The sequence below is a fragment of the Globicephala melas genome, chromosome 19 (genome assembly GCF_963455315.2).
Source record: "Globicephala melas chromosome 19, mGloMel1.2, whole genome shotgun sequence".
NCBI classification, from domain to species: Eukaryota; Metazoa; Chordata; class Mammalia; order Artiodactyla; family Delphinidae; genus Globicephala; species Globicephala melas.
The window spans coordinates 26,548,596-26,569,602 of record NC_083332.1 but is presented as its reverse complement, the minus strand read 5'-3'; the positions used below and the strand labels follow the sequence as shown (position 1 = coordinate 26,569,602).

Here is a 21,007-nt window from a genome sequence, read left to right as displayed (position 1 = left end):
ATAAATGTAATCAGATGGTATGTACTCTTTGTGTCTGACTTCTTTTGTTCAGTAGTATGTCTATGAAATTCATCTAACACATACATTTGTAAATAGAATCTTACTGAACATATCTGCCTTTGTCTTATTTTTTTACCTTAGCAAGAGAGTATAAACACCCTTTCATGTCAGCACTTAACAGGTCTCTCTCATTGTTTTAATAGTTCCATGTCATTCCATAGTACTATAGATGTTCCATAATTTATTTAGCATTTTCTCTCTTAGTGGACACATAGATAGTTTCCAATATTTCATATACATGAAATTGATGAGTTGAGGGGCTATGTTTTTAGTGTTAATAGATAATGCCGAATTACCTTTCCCAACAGTCATAGACGTTTATATCCCATCAGCATAACACTGTCCAGTTTACCACATATTCATCTGAGAGCTCTAAATTTTTATTTCTGTAACAAATTTGTTTTTAAAATAAGTAGTACATGCAAATGGTGAAAAAATACAGAAGAGTCTAATAGTGAAAAGTAAGTCGCTTTTTTACCCATGTTTCCCAGTGGTCCAGTTCTTTTCCCCAAAAGCAACCTCTTCTTTGTGTCTGTCTAAGATATCTTAAACACATACAAGCACATATGTTTATATGCTTTTATTTTACATAAATGGTAGTTCTAGACTTTGTTTTCTCCACTTAACAATATATCTTGGAGATTATACCATAACAATATAATCTAGAGCTACCTCATTTTAACTACTGAATAGTATCATGTGTATGGATACAACATAATTTAATGAGTTTCTTATTGACAGATACCAGCTTATTTTCAGTCTCTTTTTATTATAATTAACGCCACAGTGAATAGCCTATAGAATAAATTCCTAAAAATGGAATTACTAAAAAATAATACATGTACACTTTTTAAATATGCTCTATTGAAATATACTTACAGAAAAGTGTACATAAGTACACAGGTGTATAAATTTTGACAAAGTAAATGCACACATGTAAGTACACCCAGATCAGGAAAAACATGATACCAGCAACCAGAAGCTTCCTCATGCCCACCCTTTTCATTACTGACCCAGTTCACCTACAGGTAACCACTAATTTAATTTCCAGCACCTTAGATTAATTCTGCCTGGTTTTGAACTTTTTAACATGTGTCCCTTCATAGAAATCGTATCAGTTTAAACTTCCACTTACAGTGTAGGAGAATGCACATTTCCTAATACCTTCACCAACCCAATGGATTATTAAACTTTTTAAGTTTTGCCAGTTGTAAAGTGAAAGTATTGTCTTATTTTGCATTTTTCTTATACTGAGTAAAGTTCAGCATCTTTCCATATGTTCAAGAGCCATTTGTATTTTTATTTCTATGAATGGTCCTTGTCCTTTTTCATTTGCTTATTGATTTATAAATGTACCATAGTATATATTAGGGAAATTAATCCTTTGTGATATATGTTGTAAATATTCTTCATAGTTTGTCATTTATCTTTGATTCTGTTTTTCCTACAGACATTTTTATTGGTCTTTCATTTTTTGCCTTTCTGTTAGGTATAAAATTGATTTTTTTCCTGCCTAGTGAGGTTGAGTGTCTTTCTTCCTGGTTTTTTGATTATTTGTACTTCTCTCTTCTGGATATTGCTTCTTGATATCCTTTGTTTTTATTGGATTATCATCTTCTAACCCATATCTGGAAGCTCTTTGTATATTGGCAATAGTATCTCTTTGTAATGTATATTTTTTAAAGTTCACAGCCCCTTGTCATTAGTTTTTTTTTTTAATTTTATGGTATTTTTTAAATTTTATAACAGCTTTATTGAGATATAATTTACATACCATACCATTTGCCTGTTTCAAGTATACAATTCAATAGCTTTTAGTATATTTACAGAATTGTACCAACATGACCACAATCAGTTGTAGAACGTTTTCATCACCACAGAAGAAACCCTGTACCCTTTTCTATTTTTTATTTTTTTAACTTTTTATTTTATATTGGAGTATAGTTGATTAACAATGTTGTGATAGTTTCAGGTGTACAGCAAAGTGACTCAGTTATACATGTATCTATCTATTCTTTTTCAAATTCTTTTCCCATTTAAGTTGTTACATAATATTAAGCAGAGTTCCCTGTGTTACACAGTATGTTCTTGTTGGCTATCCATTTTAAATATAGCAGTGTGTACATGTCAATCCCACACTCCCTAACTATCCCGTCCTCTCACCCTCACCACCCCCACCCCGTAACCATAAGTTATTCTCTAAGTCTGTGAGTCTGTTTCTGTTTTGTAAATAAGTTCATTTGTATCATTTCTTTTTAGATTCCTCATGTAAGCGATATCATACGATATTTCTTTCTCTGACTTAATTCACTCAGTATGACAAAAGTAAAAATAGAGCTACCAATGATCCTGAAACCCTGTACCCTTTAGCTACCACCCTCAATCCCCATCCCCAGGCAGCCACTACTTTCTGTATCCATAGATTTGTCTATCCTGAATATTTCATATAAATGGGTTCATATAATATGTGATCTTTTGTGACTGACTTCTTCCACTTAGCATAATGTTTTCAAGATCCATCTGTGTTGTAGCATCAGTACTTTATTCCTTTTAATTGTCAAATATCCCACTATATGAATATACCTGCCACATTTTGTTTATCCATCAGTTGATGGACATTTGGATGGTTTCTACTTTTTGGCTATCATGAATAATACTGTTGTGAACATTCATGTACAAGTTTTTGTGTGGACATATATTTTAATTCCTCTTGATATATACCTAAGAGTGGAATTGCTGGGTTAAATAGGAACTCTTTGTTTATCTTTTTAAGAAATTGCCAGACTGTTTTCCAAAGCAGCTGGACCATTTTACATTCCCACCAGAAATGTAGGAGGGTCCAGTTTCTCCACATCTTCACCCAAATTTGTTTTTATCTGACTCTTTGATTATACCCATCCTAATGGGTGTGAAATGGTGTCTCATTGTGGGTTTGTTTTGTTTATTTTTACAATCTTAACCATTTTTGTGTGTGTGGTTAAAAAAACATGTAACATAAAATTTACTATCTTAACCATGTTTAAGTATAGTTCAGTGATGTTAAGTATATTCACATTGTTGTGAAACAGATCTCCAGAACTTTTTCATCTTGCAGATCTGAAACTCTGTACCCATTTAACAACTGCCCTTTTTCCCTTCCCGTCAACCCCTGGTAACCACCGTTCTACTTTGTTTCTTTGAATTTGACAAGTTTAGACACCTCATGTAGGTGATATCATAGAGTATTTGTCTTTTTATTACTGGCTTGCTTAGCATAATGTCCTCAAAGTTCATCCATGTTGTAACATGTGACAGGATTTCTTCCCTTTTTAAAGTTGAATAATATTCCATTGTGAGTGTGTACCACATTTTGTTTATTCATTCATCTGCCAATGGACATTGATTTGGGTTGCTTCCACCTCTTGGATATTGTGAATTGTGTACGTCTCGTTGTGGTTTTGGTTAGCATTTCCATGATAATGATGCTGAGCATCTTTTCATGAGCTTTTTATATGTCTGCATCATCTTTGGAAAAATACCTGTTCAGGTCCTTTGCCCATTTTTTAATTGGGTTGTCTTTTTATCACTGTAGTGTAAGAGTTCTTTATATTAGTAGTGTCTTTGCCAAATGTAATTTTCATGTTATGAATCAAAGTCTAACTTTATTTTCCTCCAAGTAGCCAGTTATCCAGTACCATTTATTGAATAATCCATCTTTTCCCTCCTTTAACAAGTATTTATTGAGCAAATACATTTGGCTAGGCCTGAAAAAATGATAAAAAAAACTATGCAGAGCTTACATACTGGTACAAAGACAGACTTTTGAGTAAATAATATACTGTTTAGCAAGATAATGTTTTAATGAAGGTTTAGGAAAATCATTTGGGGACAAGTGAAAAAGAAGTACCAGTGTCTGCCCAGAGTTGAGGGAAGAGGAACAAAGGAGAGGGAGAAGTAAGGTCATGGAGTGTTTGAGAATAAAAGAGTGATAACTAGGCACTATGCTGGGGTAAGGAACTTAAACATTGAAAACTGATTTGCAAGTATGAAACATTTATTTCACTGTTTCCTCAGGTTGAATTTAATATAAACGTACTATAGTAAATAAACAAGTATCTTCTTATGTGATGAAATTTGTCATGTTCATTTCTCATGCCTTTGCAGTTTATGTACCCTGCCTAAGTATAATATTTGTATTAGAATGATTATCATTTCACATTTGTAAAATATAAATCAACATAAGGAACAATTTTCCTATAGATATATTTGAACTAACCAATAATCACAATTATTATTGGTACAGTTCATGCTTACTGAACAGTATTATCAGCTGTCTTCCTTAAATTTATAACATATAGCATATTTAATAGCACATAAAGTCTGCCTTCTTATAAAGGAATTACTTCACATGAGTGTAGTTATGTTTCAAAATACATGTTAGTTATAGAAAGAATGTTCAGATATCCTAACCTTTTCTTTTTTGGTAATTATAGAATAAATATGTCATTAAATTATTTTTGTTATAGACCCATCAATTATTTTATAGTTATGTTCTCCATAAAAGTTATCAAGGGAGCCCAAACTTTTTTACCCAGAAAATTTGACTAGATAAATTGAAATAGTCTAGTTTGATATGAAGTGTTAAATGTTCTATTTTGTTTTTTTCAGTATAAATTTTAATTGGTTTGCATTTGGCAATTCTCTGTCAGATTCTAAGTCATCCTTGGAATGTAGCTAACCAATTGGAAAATAGAACCAACAGTAGGTATGATATTATAACCATAATTAATTATATCATCTATATATTCCACAAAATGGCAGCAGCTTGACTGCTTAATAAAGGCTTTTGAAATATTGGCCTAAAGTGAACAAAAGAAATTTAATTTACTCAGATCTAAAGAAATTGAATTGGTTTTTGCTTGACCATGAATCAATAGGGCATATTAATATTATAACAGTAATAATAGGCTTTTTTTAATTTTTCCACAGTTCTTAGTGGTCTCTGTCCTAATGAATGTCCTCGTAAGATAACAGTAAGTAACCTTAACTTTCAGTTGTAAATATTTCTGTGAAAGTTCTCTGCATGATAGATACACACAAAATAGTTGTTATAGGTTAAATCAAATTGATGTTACTTTTAGAAGTGATTAAAGTATCCTTCAGTGCTCAAGTAAAGTTTACTGGGAATAAAGTACCTTTCCTAAAAACTGTCTCACCTCAAGGTTCACTTCCTTAATGAAGTCTTTTCTGATACTCTTGGAAAAATGAACACACCTCCCACTATTTCTGGGCATACTGCTGCCATTTTGGCATATATAATACCTTTTTAATTATTTATTTATTTATTAATTATTTGGCTGCATCAGGTCTTAGTTGCAGCACACCGGATCTTTCTAAAGCATGCAGGCATAGTTGCCCCATGGCATGTGGTATCTTAGTTCCCCAACCAGGGGTCGAACCCACATCCCCTACATTGGAAGGCAGATTCTTAACCACTGGACCACCAGGGAAGTCCCTTGGCATATGTAATGCTTGATCACACTTTATCTGTTTATATTTAATGCCTCTCCCCAGGCTGTAATCCTTTGAGGTCAAGAACCATGCCATCATTGTATACCTCGTTCATAGCACAGGGTCAAGCATATAGTAAACAATTAATGAATTTTTTTGGTTTAATCTTAATATTGGCTAGCTGTCTAATGGAATGTTTCCATGAAATAACAGAATGTGAAAATAATTAGGCTTAGGTTTTGAAATTGCCAGTTCATGTCAATTATAATAAGAATATTACATTATATTTGAAAGCATGAGCATGTGTGTGTGTGTTTGTGTTTGTGTTGGTATATCCCAATTTGAGCCCTCATAGTAACCCTTGTTACATAAGGAATTATCCCCCATTTAAAGATGAGGAAACTTGAGGCTCAGAGAAATAAATTATCCAAAATCATAGAGCCATTAAGTAGTGGAACTAGAACACAGAACTAGGTGTTCTGATTATATTGTCATATTTTTACTACACCTTTAAAGCACTGCTTCATTATCAATGTTTTATGTATGGTTGGGAAACTTCCCATATTTAAGACATGTGGAAGCAGACCCTGACCCAGAGATTTGCGTGCAAAGATTTAATCTAGACTATTCGTGAGAGCAAGGCTTCTGGAGTAGTGAGAAAAGCAGGTCTATCAGATGTGAAGCAAGGCTGGTTTTTCTAAGATGGCCCAGATTGAAGCAAAAGGGCCATACCTTTGTATTCTGCATTAGACACTGCATGCAGGCAGTCCCCAGGAAGGGGTTATAATTTGTACAAGGCAGCTCCCTTTGGCTGAGAACAATTTTTAGGTAAGAACCTAGCTGCTGTGAGCTATCAGCAACCAACACTTGGAGCAGCTCGGGGAATATTGCCTCAGTCCTGAAGGGAAGGTCTGGACTGTGTCACCACATCCACTGTGAACTATATGAGTGCCTGGTCAAACCTATCTGCTTTCATATCATTATAAAAATGTAGATATAATAGGGGAGAGTCTGAGGAGGAGAGATGCAGAGGGTATGTCAGAACTCTTTATACCTTTCACTTAATTTTGCTGTGAATCTAAAAGTGCTATAAAAATAAAGCCTATTTTTTTAAATCAAGTGCAAGTCTGATTAATTGGAGGCCAAAGATTAACTTGGTTGTTCAGGTATTGTCTACCCAGTTTGTGAAATATTCAGACCCTTTGTTCCTCTCCTTTTCTCTGATTGACCATATTCCCATCATGTGGCTCTTTCATTACCTCGTCAAGCAAAGAACTTTTAAAAAGTTGAAATTGAACCCACTCATTTTACCCACAAGTTCTAGCAGAAAATTTGATAGGGAAGGCTGTTTGCTTAAGGCAGGTTTTAGTTCTAAGATCACTAATGCTCCCCTTCTCCTTATCTTAAACTAAAAGTCACTTCTATCATATGGAGAACAGAGTCATTTAGAAAGTCATGTAAGTAAAGTGCAGCATGCACATTCTTACAGTGATTACCCTAACAGTCCAGCACCTTTGGGCTTTTCTGCAGCTGATACATCTGCCTCCCATTCATCCATTTATTACTTTCTTTGAAGTTCAGGTCCTGTCAAACTGCCCTTCACATCTATCATTTTCCTTTCCCACTGATGTCATAGATCACAATTTTATAACAACCTAAAAGAAACAAATCCACACTATACTCCCCCAGTTTTCCATATATCAAATGTATTCCCACTTGTAAAATTATTTCATGATAAAGTGAGGTTTCTTCATATTGTTTTGACATCAGATCCACTTGATCATAGTCTGTTATGTAAGATATGACCCAGTGTGAGACTAAGAGGGAAAATGTGCATACCATATGATATTCTTTATCACTTGAGTTAAATTATGAGTTGAATAAATGCTCTTCTGTTGCCTATATATTCCCACCTGCTACAGGCAACCTATCTGATATATGGAGAGAGGAAATAATATTCAAATCAGCAACTAATCTCACCCAAATTCCTTTATTTCCATGCTGAAAACCCCAGAGTCTTTCATTTTCATTCAACTATGGCTACTCACTCCCGTGGCCATGTGGTGAACCTTATCTACCAGAAATGTTTTACTTTTGAAATCTCAGTACCATCCATCAACTCTCAAAAACTATTTTTCCAGCCCTCTCACTCTTGTTATTATAACTATACCTATTCAACTTTAAGTCTATTTGTTTCTTGACCTGTATCAACCTGTTTTCTTTACCTCGTTATTTAGCTACCGTATATCAACCATCACTTCACTACCTTTAACTCCCATAAAGCACTCTTCTTTTTACTCTACCTGCCTGGCAAAATTACAACCCTGGGTTGTTAATCCAGCTATCTTTCTTGTTCACTCCTAGATCTAAGCTACTGGGCATTTCTAAAGAGAAATATACAGCCCTGAATATTGTCACCACCAGTGATTCATAGTCATCAACCTCAAATGAGCATTCCTAATTGTATCATAATCTTATATGGATCCCTAGACACCCTTTTCTCCCATTCATTTTCCCAGGTTACTTTCAGGATTTCCTCTGTGTCTTTGATTTTCTGCTGATTCAGTATGAAATGCATAGGTATAGATTTTTAGGTATTTTTGCTGTTTGGTGTTCTCTAAGCTTCCTGGATCTGCAGTTTGATGTCTGTCACTAATTTTGGAAAATTCTTATATTATTTCTTCAAATATTTCTTCTGATCTTTTCTCTCCTTTTCCTTTTTTTTTTTTTATAAATTTATTTATTTATTTTTGGCTGCATTGGGTCTTCTTTGCTGCACATGGGCTTTCTCTAGTTGCAGCAAGTGGGGGCTACTCTTCATTGCAGTGCGCAGGCTTCTCATTATGGTGGCTTCTGTTGTTGTGGAGCATGGGCTCTAGGCACGCAGGCTTCAGTATTTCTGGCACACGGGCTCAGTAGTTGTGGCTCACGAGCCGTAGAGCACAGGCTCAGTAGTTGTGGCTCACAGGCTTAGTTGCTCTGCAGCATGTGGGATCTTCCTGCACCAGGGCTTGAACCCGTGTCCCCTGCATTGGCTGGTGGATTCTTAACCACCACACCACCAGTGAAGTCCCTTCTTCTTTTCCTTTTGGTAGTCCCACAACACATATGTTACACCTTTGTGTATGTAACCTTTGTGTAATTGTTCATGGATATTCTTTTCCAAATTTTCATTAGTTTTTCTCTTTGCAGTTCAGTTTTCGAGGTTTCTATTGATATATCTTCAAATTTACTGATCCTTTCATCTTCTGTGTCCAGTCTACTGATGAGCACATCAAAGGCATTCTTCATTTTTATTGCGGTATTTTTTATTTCTACCATTTCCTTTTGATTCGTTCTTAGAGTTTCCATCTCTCTGCCTACATTAACAATCTTTTCTTGCATGTTCTCTGCTTTTTTCCATTAGAGCCTTTATCATATTAAATATTAAATTTCTGATCTGATAATTCCAACATCCCTGCTGTATCTGAGTCTGGTTCTGATGCTTGCTTTGTCTATTCAAACTTTGTTTTCTGCATTTTAGCATGGCTTAAAATTTTTTTCTTGAGAGCCAGACATGATGTATTGGGTGAAAGGAACTGTGGTAGATAAGCCTTCACTATGAGGTTTTATGTTTATCTGCTAGGAGTTAGACTGTGTTACTGTTTGCAGTAGCTATGCTGTCAAGAGGCAAAATTTTCCTCTATTGTCTTTCTTTTGTCTCTTCTGTTGTCTTTGTGTCACCCTACAGACTTCCTTTTAAATGGGTCTGAGGTTTGCAGTTCTTTTAACTGTAATCTCATTATTAGACAGGAGCCCAGTTGATGTGGTGGTGAGATATAAGACTATGGTAGGAGAAGCATCCTATCATCCTGTGTCTCAGTTTTTTAGTGAGCCTGTGTGGGCTGTGACTTGAAGAAAGTGCTTCTCAGCTTGCCCTCCTCTATAGGTTAAACAGGGAGGCTAGAGGGGGCTGAAGTTAGGTATTTCCTTTCCCTCGGGTTGATTAGTTTTTGGTAAATCCCAAGTTACTTAATCTCTAGTAAAATAGGTTTCCTTAAGGGCAAGCTGTTGTGAAGGAGAACAGAGAGCTCTGGGCATATTTTTAACTGGTTACTTTCCTCTCTGTGCTAGAAGCATGAGGGTTTTTTCCCCCAATCTTCCTCTTGAGAATTTGATGGAACTCCTGGAGGGAAAACTTGCAAAAGTGTGGCTCCCCTAAGACTGCCTCGCTTTCTCCCCCAGAGTTTTGAACTCTCAAACTAGTTCACACTGATTCTTCAGTAATGTCACCATCACAGTTTAAGTGTTCCTGCCAGTACTGGCTCTAGTTTCAGTCTTCTGGTTCTGGGCTTCTGCTCCCAGTAAGCTGTGATTCTCTGTATCCACCTCTCCAGTTTTCAGGGTAGCAGTTTGCTCTATGACCTTAGTTCTCTGATGGGTCAAAGCAGAGTTGATTTTCAGTTTCTTCAGCTTTTTTTGTTGTGAGTACAGCAGTGATGACTTCCAAACTCTACGTGTCGGGCCAGAAAGAAGCTCTCCTTGCATTTTTATCAGTATTGCTTTATTTTGTTTGTTAATTTCTTACAGCTTTATTGCAGTATAATTGACATGCAATAAACTGCACATATTTAATATATTCGATTTGATGTTATGACATATATAGTGTATATGTATATATACACTATACCTTCTTAATGGAGATATGTAGATGATAGATAATTAATGTCAAAATAATGAATATATCATATCCAAAAGTTTTTTTGTGCCCCTTGGCTATCCCTCCTTCCCACTTTCCTTGACCTCCTTCCCTATCCCACTCTTCCTCAGGCACCACTGATAGGTTCTCTGTCAGTGTAGCTTTATTTTAAAAGTTGTTTTTGTTTTCTTACTTCATGACTTTTTCAAGATATTTTCCTCTGTGACATTTATTGCTCTTTACCGTGAATTCATTTTTTAACTTTTTTTGGAAAATTTTTAAATACATATAAAAATATACACTAGTATAATAAAACTTCTTGTGCCCATGCTACCATCCAGCTTTTAACACTATCCTCATATGCCCAGTCTTATTTCACCTATGCCCCCACCTACTGCTTATCCCCCTTGCGGCCCCTCTTAGATTATTTTAAGGCAAATTCATCATATCTTATATTCTGTAAATACCTCACTGTGAGATAAGGACTTTACATATGACGCTAGCAATTCTTATTCTTCATAAGAACTATTTTATGTTCTTCCCAATTTTCCCTTACAGCCAATCCCAACTTCCAGTTCTTAGAAATTCACCTTGCCTCCTACCTCAAAGAGAAAATAAGAATGTAAAATGGGAATTTCTTCAACTATCTGCAGTAACTTTGGGGAAATTATTTAACCCTTGTTAAGTCTCTTTCTCCACATCAGTATAATGGGGAAAGTCATAGTACCCACGTAGATTAGTTTCCTATTGCTGCTAACAAAGTAACCATAAAATTAGTGGCTTAAAACAACACAGATTTATTCTTACACATTTGAGGTCAGAACACTGACTGTGCTTCATGAGCTAAAATCGAGGTGTCTGCAGGGCTCCATTCCTTCTGGAGGCTTTGGGGAGAATCCATTGCCTTGCCTTTCATGTCTTAAAGCCACCTACATTCCTTGGCTCATGGCCCCTTCCTCCATCTCCAAACCCAACAGTGCAGCATCTTCCAATCACTGACCCTAACCCATCTCTCCTTCCTCATTCACTTATAAGGACCCTTGTGATTACATTGAGCCCACACACCCTGATAATCCAAGATAATCTCCCCATCTCAAGATCCTTAATCATGGATGCTTGCTTCAGCAGCACATATACTAAAATTGGAAGGATACAGAGAAGATTAGCATGCCCCCTGTGCAAGGATGACATGTAAATTCATGAAGTGTTCCATATTTTTAAGAGAAAAAAAGATCCTTAATCACATCTGCAAAGTCCATTTTCAACATAAGGAAATACATTTAGCAGGTTCTGGGAATTAGGATGTGAACCTCTTTAGGGCATGATTTTTCTGCTTACCACACTCCCACCTTTATTAAGATTAGAGGAATTAATGTAGGTAAATCACAGTGGAGGCCTAATACACAATAAATACTCAAAAAATGTATCTGCTGTTATTTGTCAATGTTAATGTTTCTTCCCTGCCTCTATAACATCCCTTTATTAGTAAGGACAGTGACTTCCAAATATTTGAGAAATGTTGGTGTTCTGTCTGCCTTCAGAATAGGACTAGAGGTCTACTTGACTTCTTGATTTTTTCTTGTCTTATTTTCTTATCTAATACATATTAAATCTTTTTTATTACATATCACAGAATTTATGAAATCTGAATATGGAGGATATCAATATTTTCAGTGAAAGCTACCATAAACATCTGTGAATCAGAAGAATATATTCCTATTTCCTATTTTTTTCTTTAAATACTCAGATAATTTTTTGAATTTTTTATCCTCAGCATAAGGCATATTTTGGCCTTCCTCTGTGTTAGTGGAGATTATAGCTTCTTTCCCTGTCACTTGGTGATTCTTTTTACCAAAGCCTGGTGCCTTTTCCCACTTTATAAATTATGAGTTTACAAGCAAGCAGATGAGTACTTTTCCGTTTGAACAGCAGAAGAGTTTAGAAGTAGTCCTTTAATACTCTATATACAAAAAGAGTCTGTGCACATTCCTTTTAAATACCTCCATGAGGGCAGAGATAGTATCAGTTTTGCTTGCCAGTGTATTATAGAACCTAGCATAGGACCTTGTGCTTAACAGTTTGTCAGTTGCCTTCTGTAGCACTAAAATGTAATCCGTTCATCCACACCCATCTCTTTTCCTTTTTCCCTTGACTAAAAATTAATGCACCAATTATGCTGTGGGTCCTACATACCTCTCAGGGACCTCATTCCATTGCCTATTCTATCTGGCCTGTGTATTCAACTCCACTTCCCTGTCAGTGCCTTCTCTTCAACATTTAAGAATGCACAAATCTCTCCTATATATAAATGCATATACAAGTACCTTCCAAAACCCCACATCCCCTCTGGCCACTGCCTAATCCCTGTTTGCTCTTCCAGCCAAACTTCTTGAGTTGTGTACAGTAGGATCTCTCCAGTTTACTTCCATATCCTTAACCCGCTGTTGTAATCAAGCCTTTGGCGTCACGCCACTGAAAACTACCCTTGATTCTGCTGACCAATTTTAGGAACACTCCCTTTCCTTGGCTTCCTTTACGCTCTCCTTTCCTTGATCCCCTTTTACTTCTCTGGCCATTCTCCCAGGTTCCTTTATGGACTTTTCCTCTGGCCATCCTTTAAATGTTGCTGTGTCTCAGGGTTCCATCCTAAGTTCTCTTCTCACTCTATGTGTACTCTTGAAGTATTTCAGTCTCTCCCCTGACTTTTTCTTTTTTTTCTATTTGTAATACTGATTACTCCCAAATCTGTTTACCAGCTGTCTCTCCTAAGCTTCAGACCTTTATATCTGAGTGTCTTACAGGGACCTCTAAAACTGAAATCTAGTGTGTCCCCACAAAAACCCACTCCTCTTCTCATGTTCCCTATCTCAGTTACCTTTTCCTTTCCCTCACCCCTCAAATCTACTAGATTATTATTCTCTCCCTTTAACTGTTCCTCCTCTCTATCCTGTTACTTTAGTTGAGCTATCATCATTTTTGGCCTGACTGGAGTCATCTGAGCCATCCTTCAAAAAGCAACCAGAGGGCTTCCCTGGTGGCGCAGTGGTTGAGAGTCCACCTGCTGATGCAGGGGACGTGGGTTCGTGCCCCGGTCCGGGAAGATCCCACATGCCGCGGATAGGCTGGGCCCGTGAGCCATGGCCGCTGAGCCTGCGCATCCTGAGCCTGTGCTCCGCAACAAACCACCAGCATCAGTGCATCTCCTGGGAACTTGTAAGAAATGCACACTCCTAGGCCTCACCAAGATCTACCAAATAGGAACACCTTGGTATGCAGCCAGTGAATCTATAATTTAATAATCCCTCCAGGAGATTCTGATATATGCTAAAGTCTGAAAACCACAGCACTGGACTTTTAGAAAAGGGATTACTGTAAGCTAACAACCTTGTCTTCTTACACAGCAATTATGTATACTCAGAAGTGGAATTTCATCCAAACGTACATTCTTACAAATAAATTATTCCTGTAGTTTTAGAATCCTACAGTACACTAAAGAAAATGAATGTTAACTTGATAAATGTTTCTGTTTTGATCAAAATAATTTTATTCACTCGTAGTTCAACATAATTGAAAATGAGATATCACTACCAAAAAAGACATTAATTTATTTGGCCAAAGTAAAAAGATAATAGTGCATACATATTGAGCACTTACTGTGTGCCAGGCACTGATCTAATTATTTTACACATATTTACTCAATCTTTACTTCAATCCGATGAGATAGGTACTATGATTATCCCTAATTTAAGTAGAGGGAACTGAAAGTTAAATAATTTGCCCAAGGTTATACAGAAAATAAGTGGAAGAGGAATAATTTGAACCCAGATTCTCTGACTCTAAAAACTACATTCTTAGTTTCAAAATTTGGAAAGCTAATACCTAAAATATTCTCATGACATGAAATATTTGGAATAACTCACAAGCCTTTAAATTTTTGTTTTAATCACCTCAAGCTGCCTTTACAAAATACAATCGGAATTTATTTTCTCACAGTTCTGGAAGCTGGAAGTCCAGGATCACGAGATCAGGGTGCTAGTATGGTCAGGTTCTGTTGAAGGCCCTCTTCCTGGCTTGCTTCTTCTCACTGTGTGCTCACATGGCCTGTCCTAGCTTTGTGCCCAGGGGGAGACAGAGAGAGAGAGCAAGTTCTCTGGTGTCTCTTCTTATCAGGACACTAGTGCCATCATGAGGACCCTGCCCTCATGACTCCAACCCTAACTACCTTCCACATATCATCACATTAGTGATTGGAGCTTCAACGTATTAATTTTGGGGAGGCATAAACATTCAGTCTATAAGAATTAAGAAAAGTATTTCAGAGAAGTAAGAAAGAAGTTATGTGAAATTTTCACAGATGTGTTGTCGTTATTGCTGATTGATATTCCCATAGTTTGCATTCCCGGCATATTAGCTTTTCAGGTTTTCATAAAGGAATTCAAGGTATGGGTATAAATACTTAAACTAGAGGAATTAATTGTTTCAGAAATCCCTAATCCTTTTAAATTGAAAATTCCTTAATGATACAATCACTTCCCAAATAATAAATTTATAAAAATTGAAATTCTTTGGACCACCACTAATATAACCTAGGTATGTGAAAGGTATTAAAAGATACAGCAATACTCCTAGCATCTCTACTGTATTAGAAGAGATACAAAGTAAAAGTTATCCAAGTTTTTGCACTTGCTGAAGGTATAACCCTATTTACTACATTTTGTACTAAACACTCATATGGAGGTAAATGGCACTATTTAAGGGGGAAGAAAAATCCTGAAACATGTTTAATGCTATGACATAAGGGTTAAGAAACCAAAACACACAGGCACATGTACCAGTCATATCATTTCCATTGGGAAAGGCAGAGTAGGGATTGAATTACTCATTATGTACATGATACAGAGTACCAATTCTCAAACTTCTTGTTCTGAAGACTCCAAATAGTTTTTCTTAAGCGAGTTTTGTTTATCAGTATTACTCTATTTGAAATAAAAACTGAAACAACTTTAAATGTTTTTATTAAATCATTTTAAAACAATAGACCTATTACATGTTGACCTAAAATAAAGTTATTTTTATGGAAAAATAACTATTTTCCAAAATACAAAATGAGTGAAGAGTAACATTCCTTTGTATTTTTTTCAAATCTCCTTAGTACCTGTCATTAAAAAAAAAAAAAAGATTCTCATATCTCCTTTTGCATTGTTTATTATTCTTTTGGTTGAAATATTAAAAAAAAAATTTAGCCTTACACAGCTGTATAGTAGAAAAAGAGAATATTTCATATCCTGTTCAGATAACTGATAGTATACCAAAACTCAACAGTGACAGTTACTTAAAGGTTAGTTGTAATGTGGAATTTGAAACTATATCAGTGAACATTTCCAACTCTGTCACATTACCCATTGGTTATTTAGAAGCCTGTTGTTTAATTTCCACACATTTGTGAATTTCTCAAATTTCTTTCTGTTGTTGGTTTCTAATTTAATTCCATTGTCATCAGAAAACATACTTTGTACAATTTCAGTGCTTTTACATTTATTAGGACTTGTTTTATGGTCTCGTATATGGTTCCCCTTAGAGAATGTTTCATGTGTGCTTGAGAAGATGTATTCTACTAAAGTTGGGTACAGTGTTCTATACATGTCTACTAGATCTAGTTGATTTCTAGTGCTGTTCAAGTCTTCTTTTTCCTTGTTGATCTTGTGCTTCATTGGTCTATCCATTAATGACACTGCTGTATTTTTAATAATTATAATAGTATCCAACAACCATTATTGTTGAATTACCTGTTTCACCCATCAATTCCTTATGTATTTCAGGCCTGTGTTATTAGGTGTATTTATGTTTATAATTGTTATGTGTTCTTGATAGATTGATGAAACTGTCCTTTTTTATCTCTACTAACATTTTTATCTTAAAGTCTGTTTGTGTCTATTATTAGTATGGCTACTCCAGCTCTCATTTGGTTACTATTTCCATGGTATATCTTTTCCATGCTCTTACTTTCAACCTATTTGTTGTTTTTGAGTTTAAAGTATCTTTTATAGACAGCATACACTTGGATCATGTTCTTCTATCTATTCTGCTAATCTCTGCCTTTTGGTAGCACTATTTAATCCATTTACATTTAATATAATTACTAATTAGGTAGATTTATCTCTGCCATTTTGCTATTTTCCTTATATGTCTTATGTCTTTTTTCTTCCTCTGTTCCACCATTACTGCTCTCTTTTGTATTATATATTTTCTAGAATGTGATTTTAATTCCCTTGTTTTTTGTACTCTATATTTGAAATTTTTTTTTTAATGTTTCCTCTCAGAATTACAGTTTCCATTGTAACTTAGAAAACAATATACTCCATATTAATACCAACTTAGTTTCAGTAGCATAAACAGACTTTGCTCCAATATGCCTCAGTTTACTCCCCCCTCCTTTGTGCTTGTATTTTCATACATGTTACATCTTCATGCATTGTGAGCCCAACAACATGGTTTTTTCATTATTACTTTATGCAGTAATGTTTTAAATTAGATAGGAGAAAAGAGCTACAAACAAACATACATTTATAGCATCTAGTAAATTTACCTATAGTTACCTTTACTGATACTTTTTATTTATTTCTGTGGATTTGAGTTCCTGTCTACTTTCAGTTCAGCCAGAAGAACTCCCTTAGTATTTCCTGTTAGTTAGGTGTGTTAATAATAAATTTTCTCAGTTTTTTTCTCACAGTGTGTTAATTTTCCCTTCATTCTTCAAGGATAATTTTGCTACCTTTTAGATTTCTTGGTTGACTGTCTTTTCCTTTCAACACTTTAAATATTCATCTTACTGTCTTCTGGACTCCTGGGTTTCTGATGAGAAATCAGCTTTAATCTTATTCAGGTTCCCTTGTACATAACAAGTTGCTTATCTCTTGTTGCATTTAAAATTCTCTTTGGCTTTCAGCAGTTTGAGTATGATGTACCTTGGTGTGGATCTCTTCAAGTTTATCCTACTTGGTGTTCATTGAGCTTTTAGATGTGCAGTTTCATGTATTTAATTAAATTTGGGCAGTTTCAGACATTGTCACATCACATATTCTTTCTGCCTCTCCTCCCCTCCTTTCCTCTGGGACTCCTATTATTGTTGATATTCTTGATGGTGCCCCACAGGTCTCTGAGGCACTGTTCATTTTCTTTATGTTTCTCATTTTACTTTCTGTTTCTCACACTGGATAATCTGAATTGACATATCTTCAATTTTATTGATTCCTTCTTTTGCTAATTTAAATCTATTGAGCCTCTCTAGTGAATTTTTTTATTTCAGTTATTGTACACTAGAATTAGTGTGGGATTTTTTGTGTGTATGACTTATATCTCTTTACTGATACTCTATTTTGGTGAGATATTGTTCTCATAATTTCCTTAAATTCTTTACATGATTTCCTTTACTTTCTTTGAACATATTTATAATAGCTGATTTAAAGTCTCTACCTAGTAAGTCAAACATCTGTGCTTCCTTGGGGGAAATTTCTATTGACAGCTTTTTTTTCCCTTTGTATGAAACATACTTTCCTGTTTGTGTGTCTCATAATTTTTTGTTGTTGAAAACTGGACATTATAAATAATGTGTTCACCCTGAAAATCCCCCCCTTAAGTTTGTTGTTATTGCTGCTGTTTGTCCAGTGAGTTTCCTGGATTATTACTATGAAGTCTTTATTCTTTATTGTATATAACCATGAAATCCTTATTCAGTAAGTTTTAATTGTCAGCTGTGAGTGGACACAGTTTTTCTTAAATAAAGGATTGAGAGATTAGGGCCTTCTCAGTTCTTTTGTCTGAAAACAGGTTACACACATGTGTGGACTTCTAGATTCCCAGAAATATATCAGAGGTTTTCAGAGTCCCCTTTGAACATCTCATTCACATTCCAGGAATATGTCGGAGCTTTTCAAAGTCCCCTTTGAACATCTCATTCACATTTTTCCTTTTAAGATTTGATCAACCGCTTATTAGCCCAAATTGATATCACTGTCTCAGGCAGCATCAATAAAAACAATTGCTAATGATTGTTTTTAATAAACTTCCAGTTTGATAGAGCTGTTCACACTGAGCAAGCTCTCAGTCTGGCCAAATAAAGACAAATATTGAGACTGTAGCTTTTCAGGGAACTGCCAGACAAGTCAAATAGTGATAATTCTCTGAGGATGGAACATTAGGGAGATCCGCCCCTCCCTTTGCTGCTAAGCTGTTCATTTTCAAAGCTCCCTTAGTAGCAAAGCTATTGGTCTTCAGGACTACTTCAGAGCTGGGGAGGGGTTATGGGAATAAGGCAGATTAAAAAACAATAAACACTGTTTTACTGAGATTCAGTCGTTTTTCTTAGATACTCCTTGATTCTTGCAAAAAAAAATTTAACAATTTTTGACAGTGTTCTTATTTCTTTTATGTAGACTTTTTTTGGTCCTTACTAGATCTAGAAGTGATTCTCCCCTACTCTATTACTTCAAAATCCATTGGTCTGTCTTGTACTTTAAATGATCTTTCATGTATGCATGGTTTTGTAACATCATGCATTGGCCATTTGGAAAATATTGGTTTACTGAGGTATGCATATCTTCCCAATTTTAACACGTTTCATCACATACTATTTTAAAATCACATTTGTTAATATCACTGCTGATCCCATAAGTAAAGTTTTTAGGTTTTAATGTGTCAGGCTCATGGTGGTGGATACAAGGCTTCCAAAACTCAAATTTCATTTATAAGCTCAAATTTTATCAGTAGCAACAAATACTATCAATTATCGTCCCAAAAGTGACATTCAGTTTGTCATTTTCAAGAGAATGTTGGCTAATACCCAAGTCTGAATAACCCATAGTTTAGTGCCGCTGCTAATTACCAACCCTTTTACCAATGGGATTTTTGGACTCCAGGGGTCTTTGCACCACATTTTGAGAGAACCACTTTGTAGAGGAATCAAGTCTGGATTTCTGGACCTTGTCTTTTAATATCAGAATGACTGGTGCATGGTGAGAAGTTAACTTCAGCTTTAGGACTCATAACAGACACTTGCTTACCTGATGTTTTTAATTGACTATAGGACAAAAGAGAAAAGCCTATATACATCTGTAAAATAAGATACTATGAATAGGAGTATGAAATTTTCCAAATGTGAATTAGAAAAAAATATTCAAGAATATAATTGGGAAGGTTCACAAAAAACAATACTTATAGCCCAAGATACCAATCTTCCAGTACATAGACTAGACTATGGGTAATAAAATAAATTTGAGGTTATAACACTCTGATAAATATAGCCTCATAAGTATTATCTCCAAGCCTCATTGCAATGAGACAGGTTTAAAGTGTTAAAAGGCATACCCTATTACAAAGAAGCAAACCTAGGAGAGATGAAATAATTTATGTTAAGAAGTGTATACCACATTAGCAATGTTGTTGCTAAGCATGTGAAGCAACTTACAGCTGGTGGGAGTATAAACTGGTAATACCACCTCAGTAAGAAAAAGAATAGGCACTACCTGGTACAGTTGAAGATACATATATCATATGACTTCACAGTTCTGCCTCTGGGTACATAACCCCTGATAAATGTTTGCACTTGTACATCAGGTGACATACATAAGAATTCAGTGTTTATCATGGCAAAAAAATAAATGGGAACAAGCGTTGATCAACAAAAGAATGAAAAATATTTATGCTATAATCATACAGTGGAATACTTTACAGCCGTGAAAGTGAACTACAGCTACTCATCCTTAATCATGGATGAGTCTCAAATTAATGTATTTTTTAAAAAGTCACAGAAGGATACATATAGTATTATTCCATTTACATAAAAACTTAAAATAGGCATAACCAAATATATTTTAACATTTATGTATATGATAAAACTTATAAAGAAAAAAGTAATAATTGCATGAAGAAGATAGTTGAATAGAAGTTAAACTATGAAGTTAACTGTGATTTGCTTTAAAACTGCATATATATGCAGGAATCAAGATAGCAGAGTAGAACTTGGAGCTCACCTGTCCCCACAAACACATCAAAATTACATCTACCTGTGGAACAATTCCCACAGGAAACTAACTGGAAACTAGCAGAAGAACTCCTAGAAAACCAAAGCTGCAAGAAAGATCTCCGTGGAACCGGGTAGGATGGGAAAAAAAAGGCATTGGGTTGGGACCTGCACCCCTGGGAGGGATCTGTAAGGAAGAGAAGGTCCACACAGGCCGACCCTTGCCCTGAGGAGCAAGCTAGTTGAGCCACAGTCTCGGCATTCCAGTCCTGGGGTCCTGCATGAAGGAGACAAACCCCCTTGCCTGCTGGGAAGTCTGCTGAGATGGACAAAAGGGCTGGAGAAGCCTAGACTCTACTCATAAGGAGTGCACATGTGCTGGCTTGCCAACTATCAGGGCAGAGAGAGCCTTGCACTGGTGGCTGCCACCTTGCTGCCCTTTCCAACTGAAAGGGGCAAACACCCCAGCCCCACTCACTCCACACCACAGCTTGGCATGAAATCTGGGAAAAGATTCAGTCTAGCTATGCAGAGACAGACTGGGGCACAGAAATATTAAAAATCATAGAAGAATACTATGAACAGTTATATGCCAACAAGTTGAACAACCTTCCAAAAAATGGACACGTTTCCAGAAACATACAGCCTGCCAAAATGAGTCAAGAAGAAACAGATAATTTGAACAGACCAATCACTGGAAGTGGAATAGATTCTGTAATTAAAAGAAAAAGAAAAAACTCCCAGCAAACAAGTCCAGGACC

General features: G+C 35.7%; 1 protein-coding gene and 1 non-coding gene across 2 annotated transcripts in view; both read left to right on the top strand.

Moving 5' to 3' along the window:
- ITFG1 (integrin alpha FG-GAP repeat containing 1) overlaps positions 1–21,007 on the top strand; it is a 239,460-nt gene that overhangs the window by 177,596 nt on the left and 40,857 nt on the right. The window contains exon 13 of the mRNA XM_030833058.2: positions 5,029–5,072. Coding sequence (XP_030688918.1) covers positions 5,029–5,072 — 44 coding nt within the window. The remainder of the gene's footprint in view (positions 1–5,028; positions 5,073–21,007) is intronic.
- On the top strand, positions 11,345–11,447 carry LOC115840335 (U6 spliceosomal RNA). The gene has a single exon (XR_004034434.1). It is a non-coding gene; the product is annotated as a U6 spliceosomal RNA (small nuclear RNA).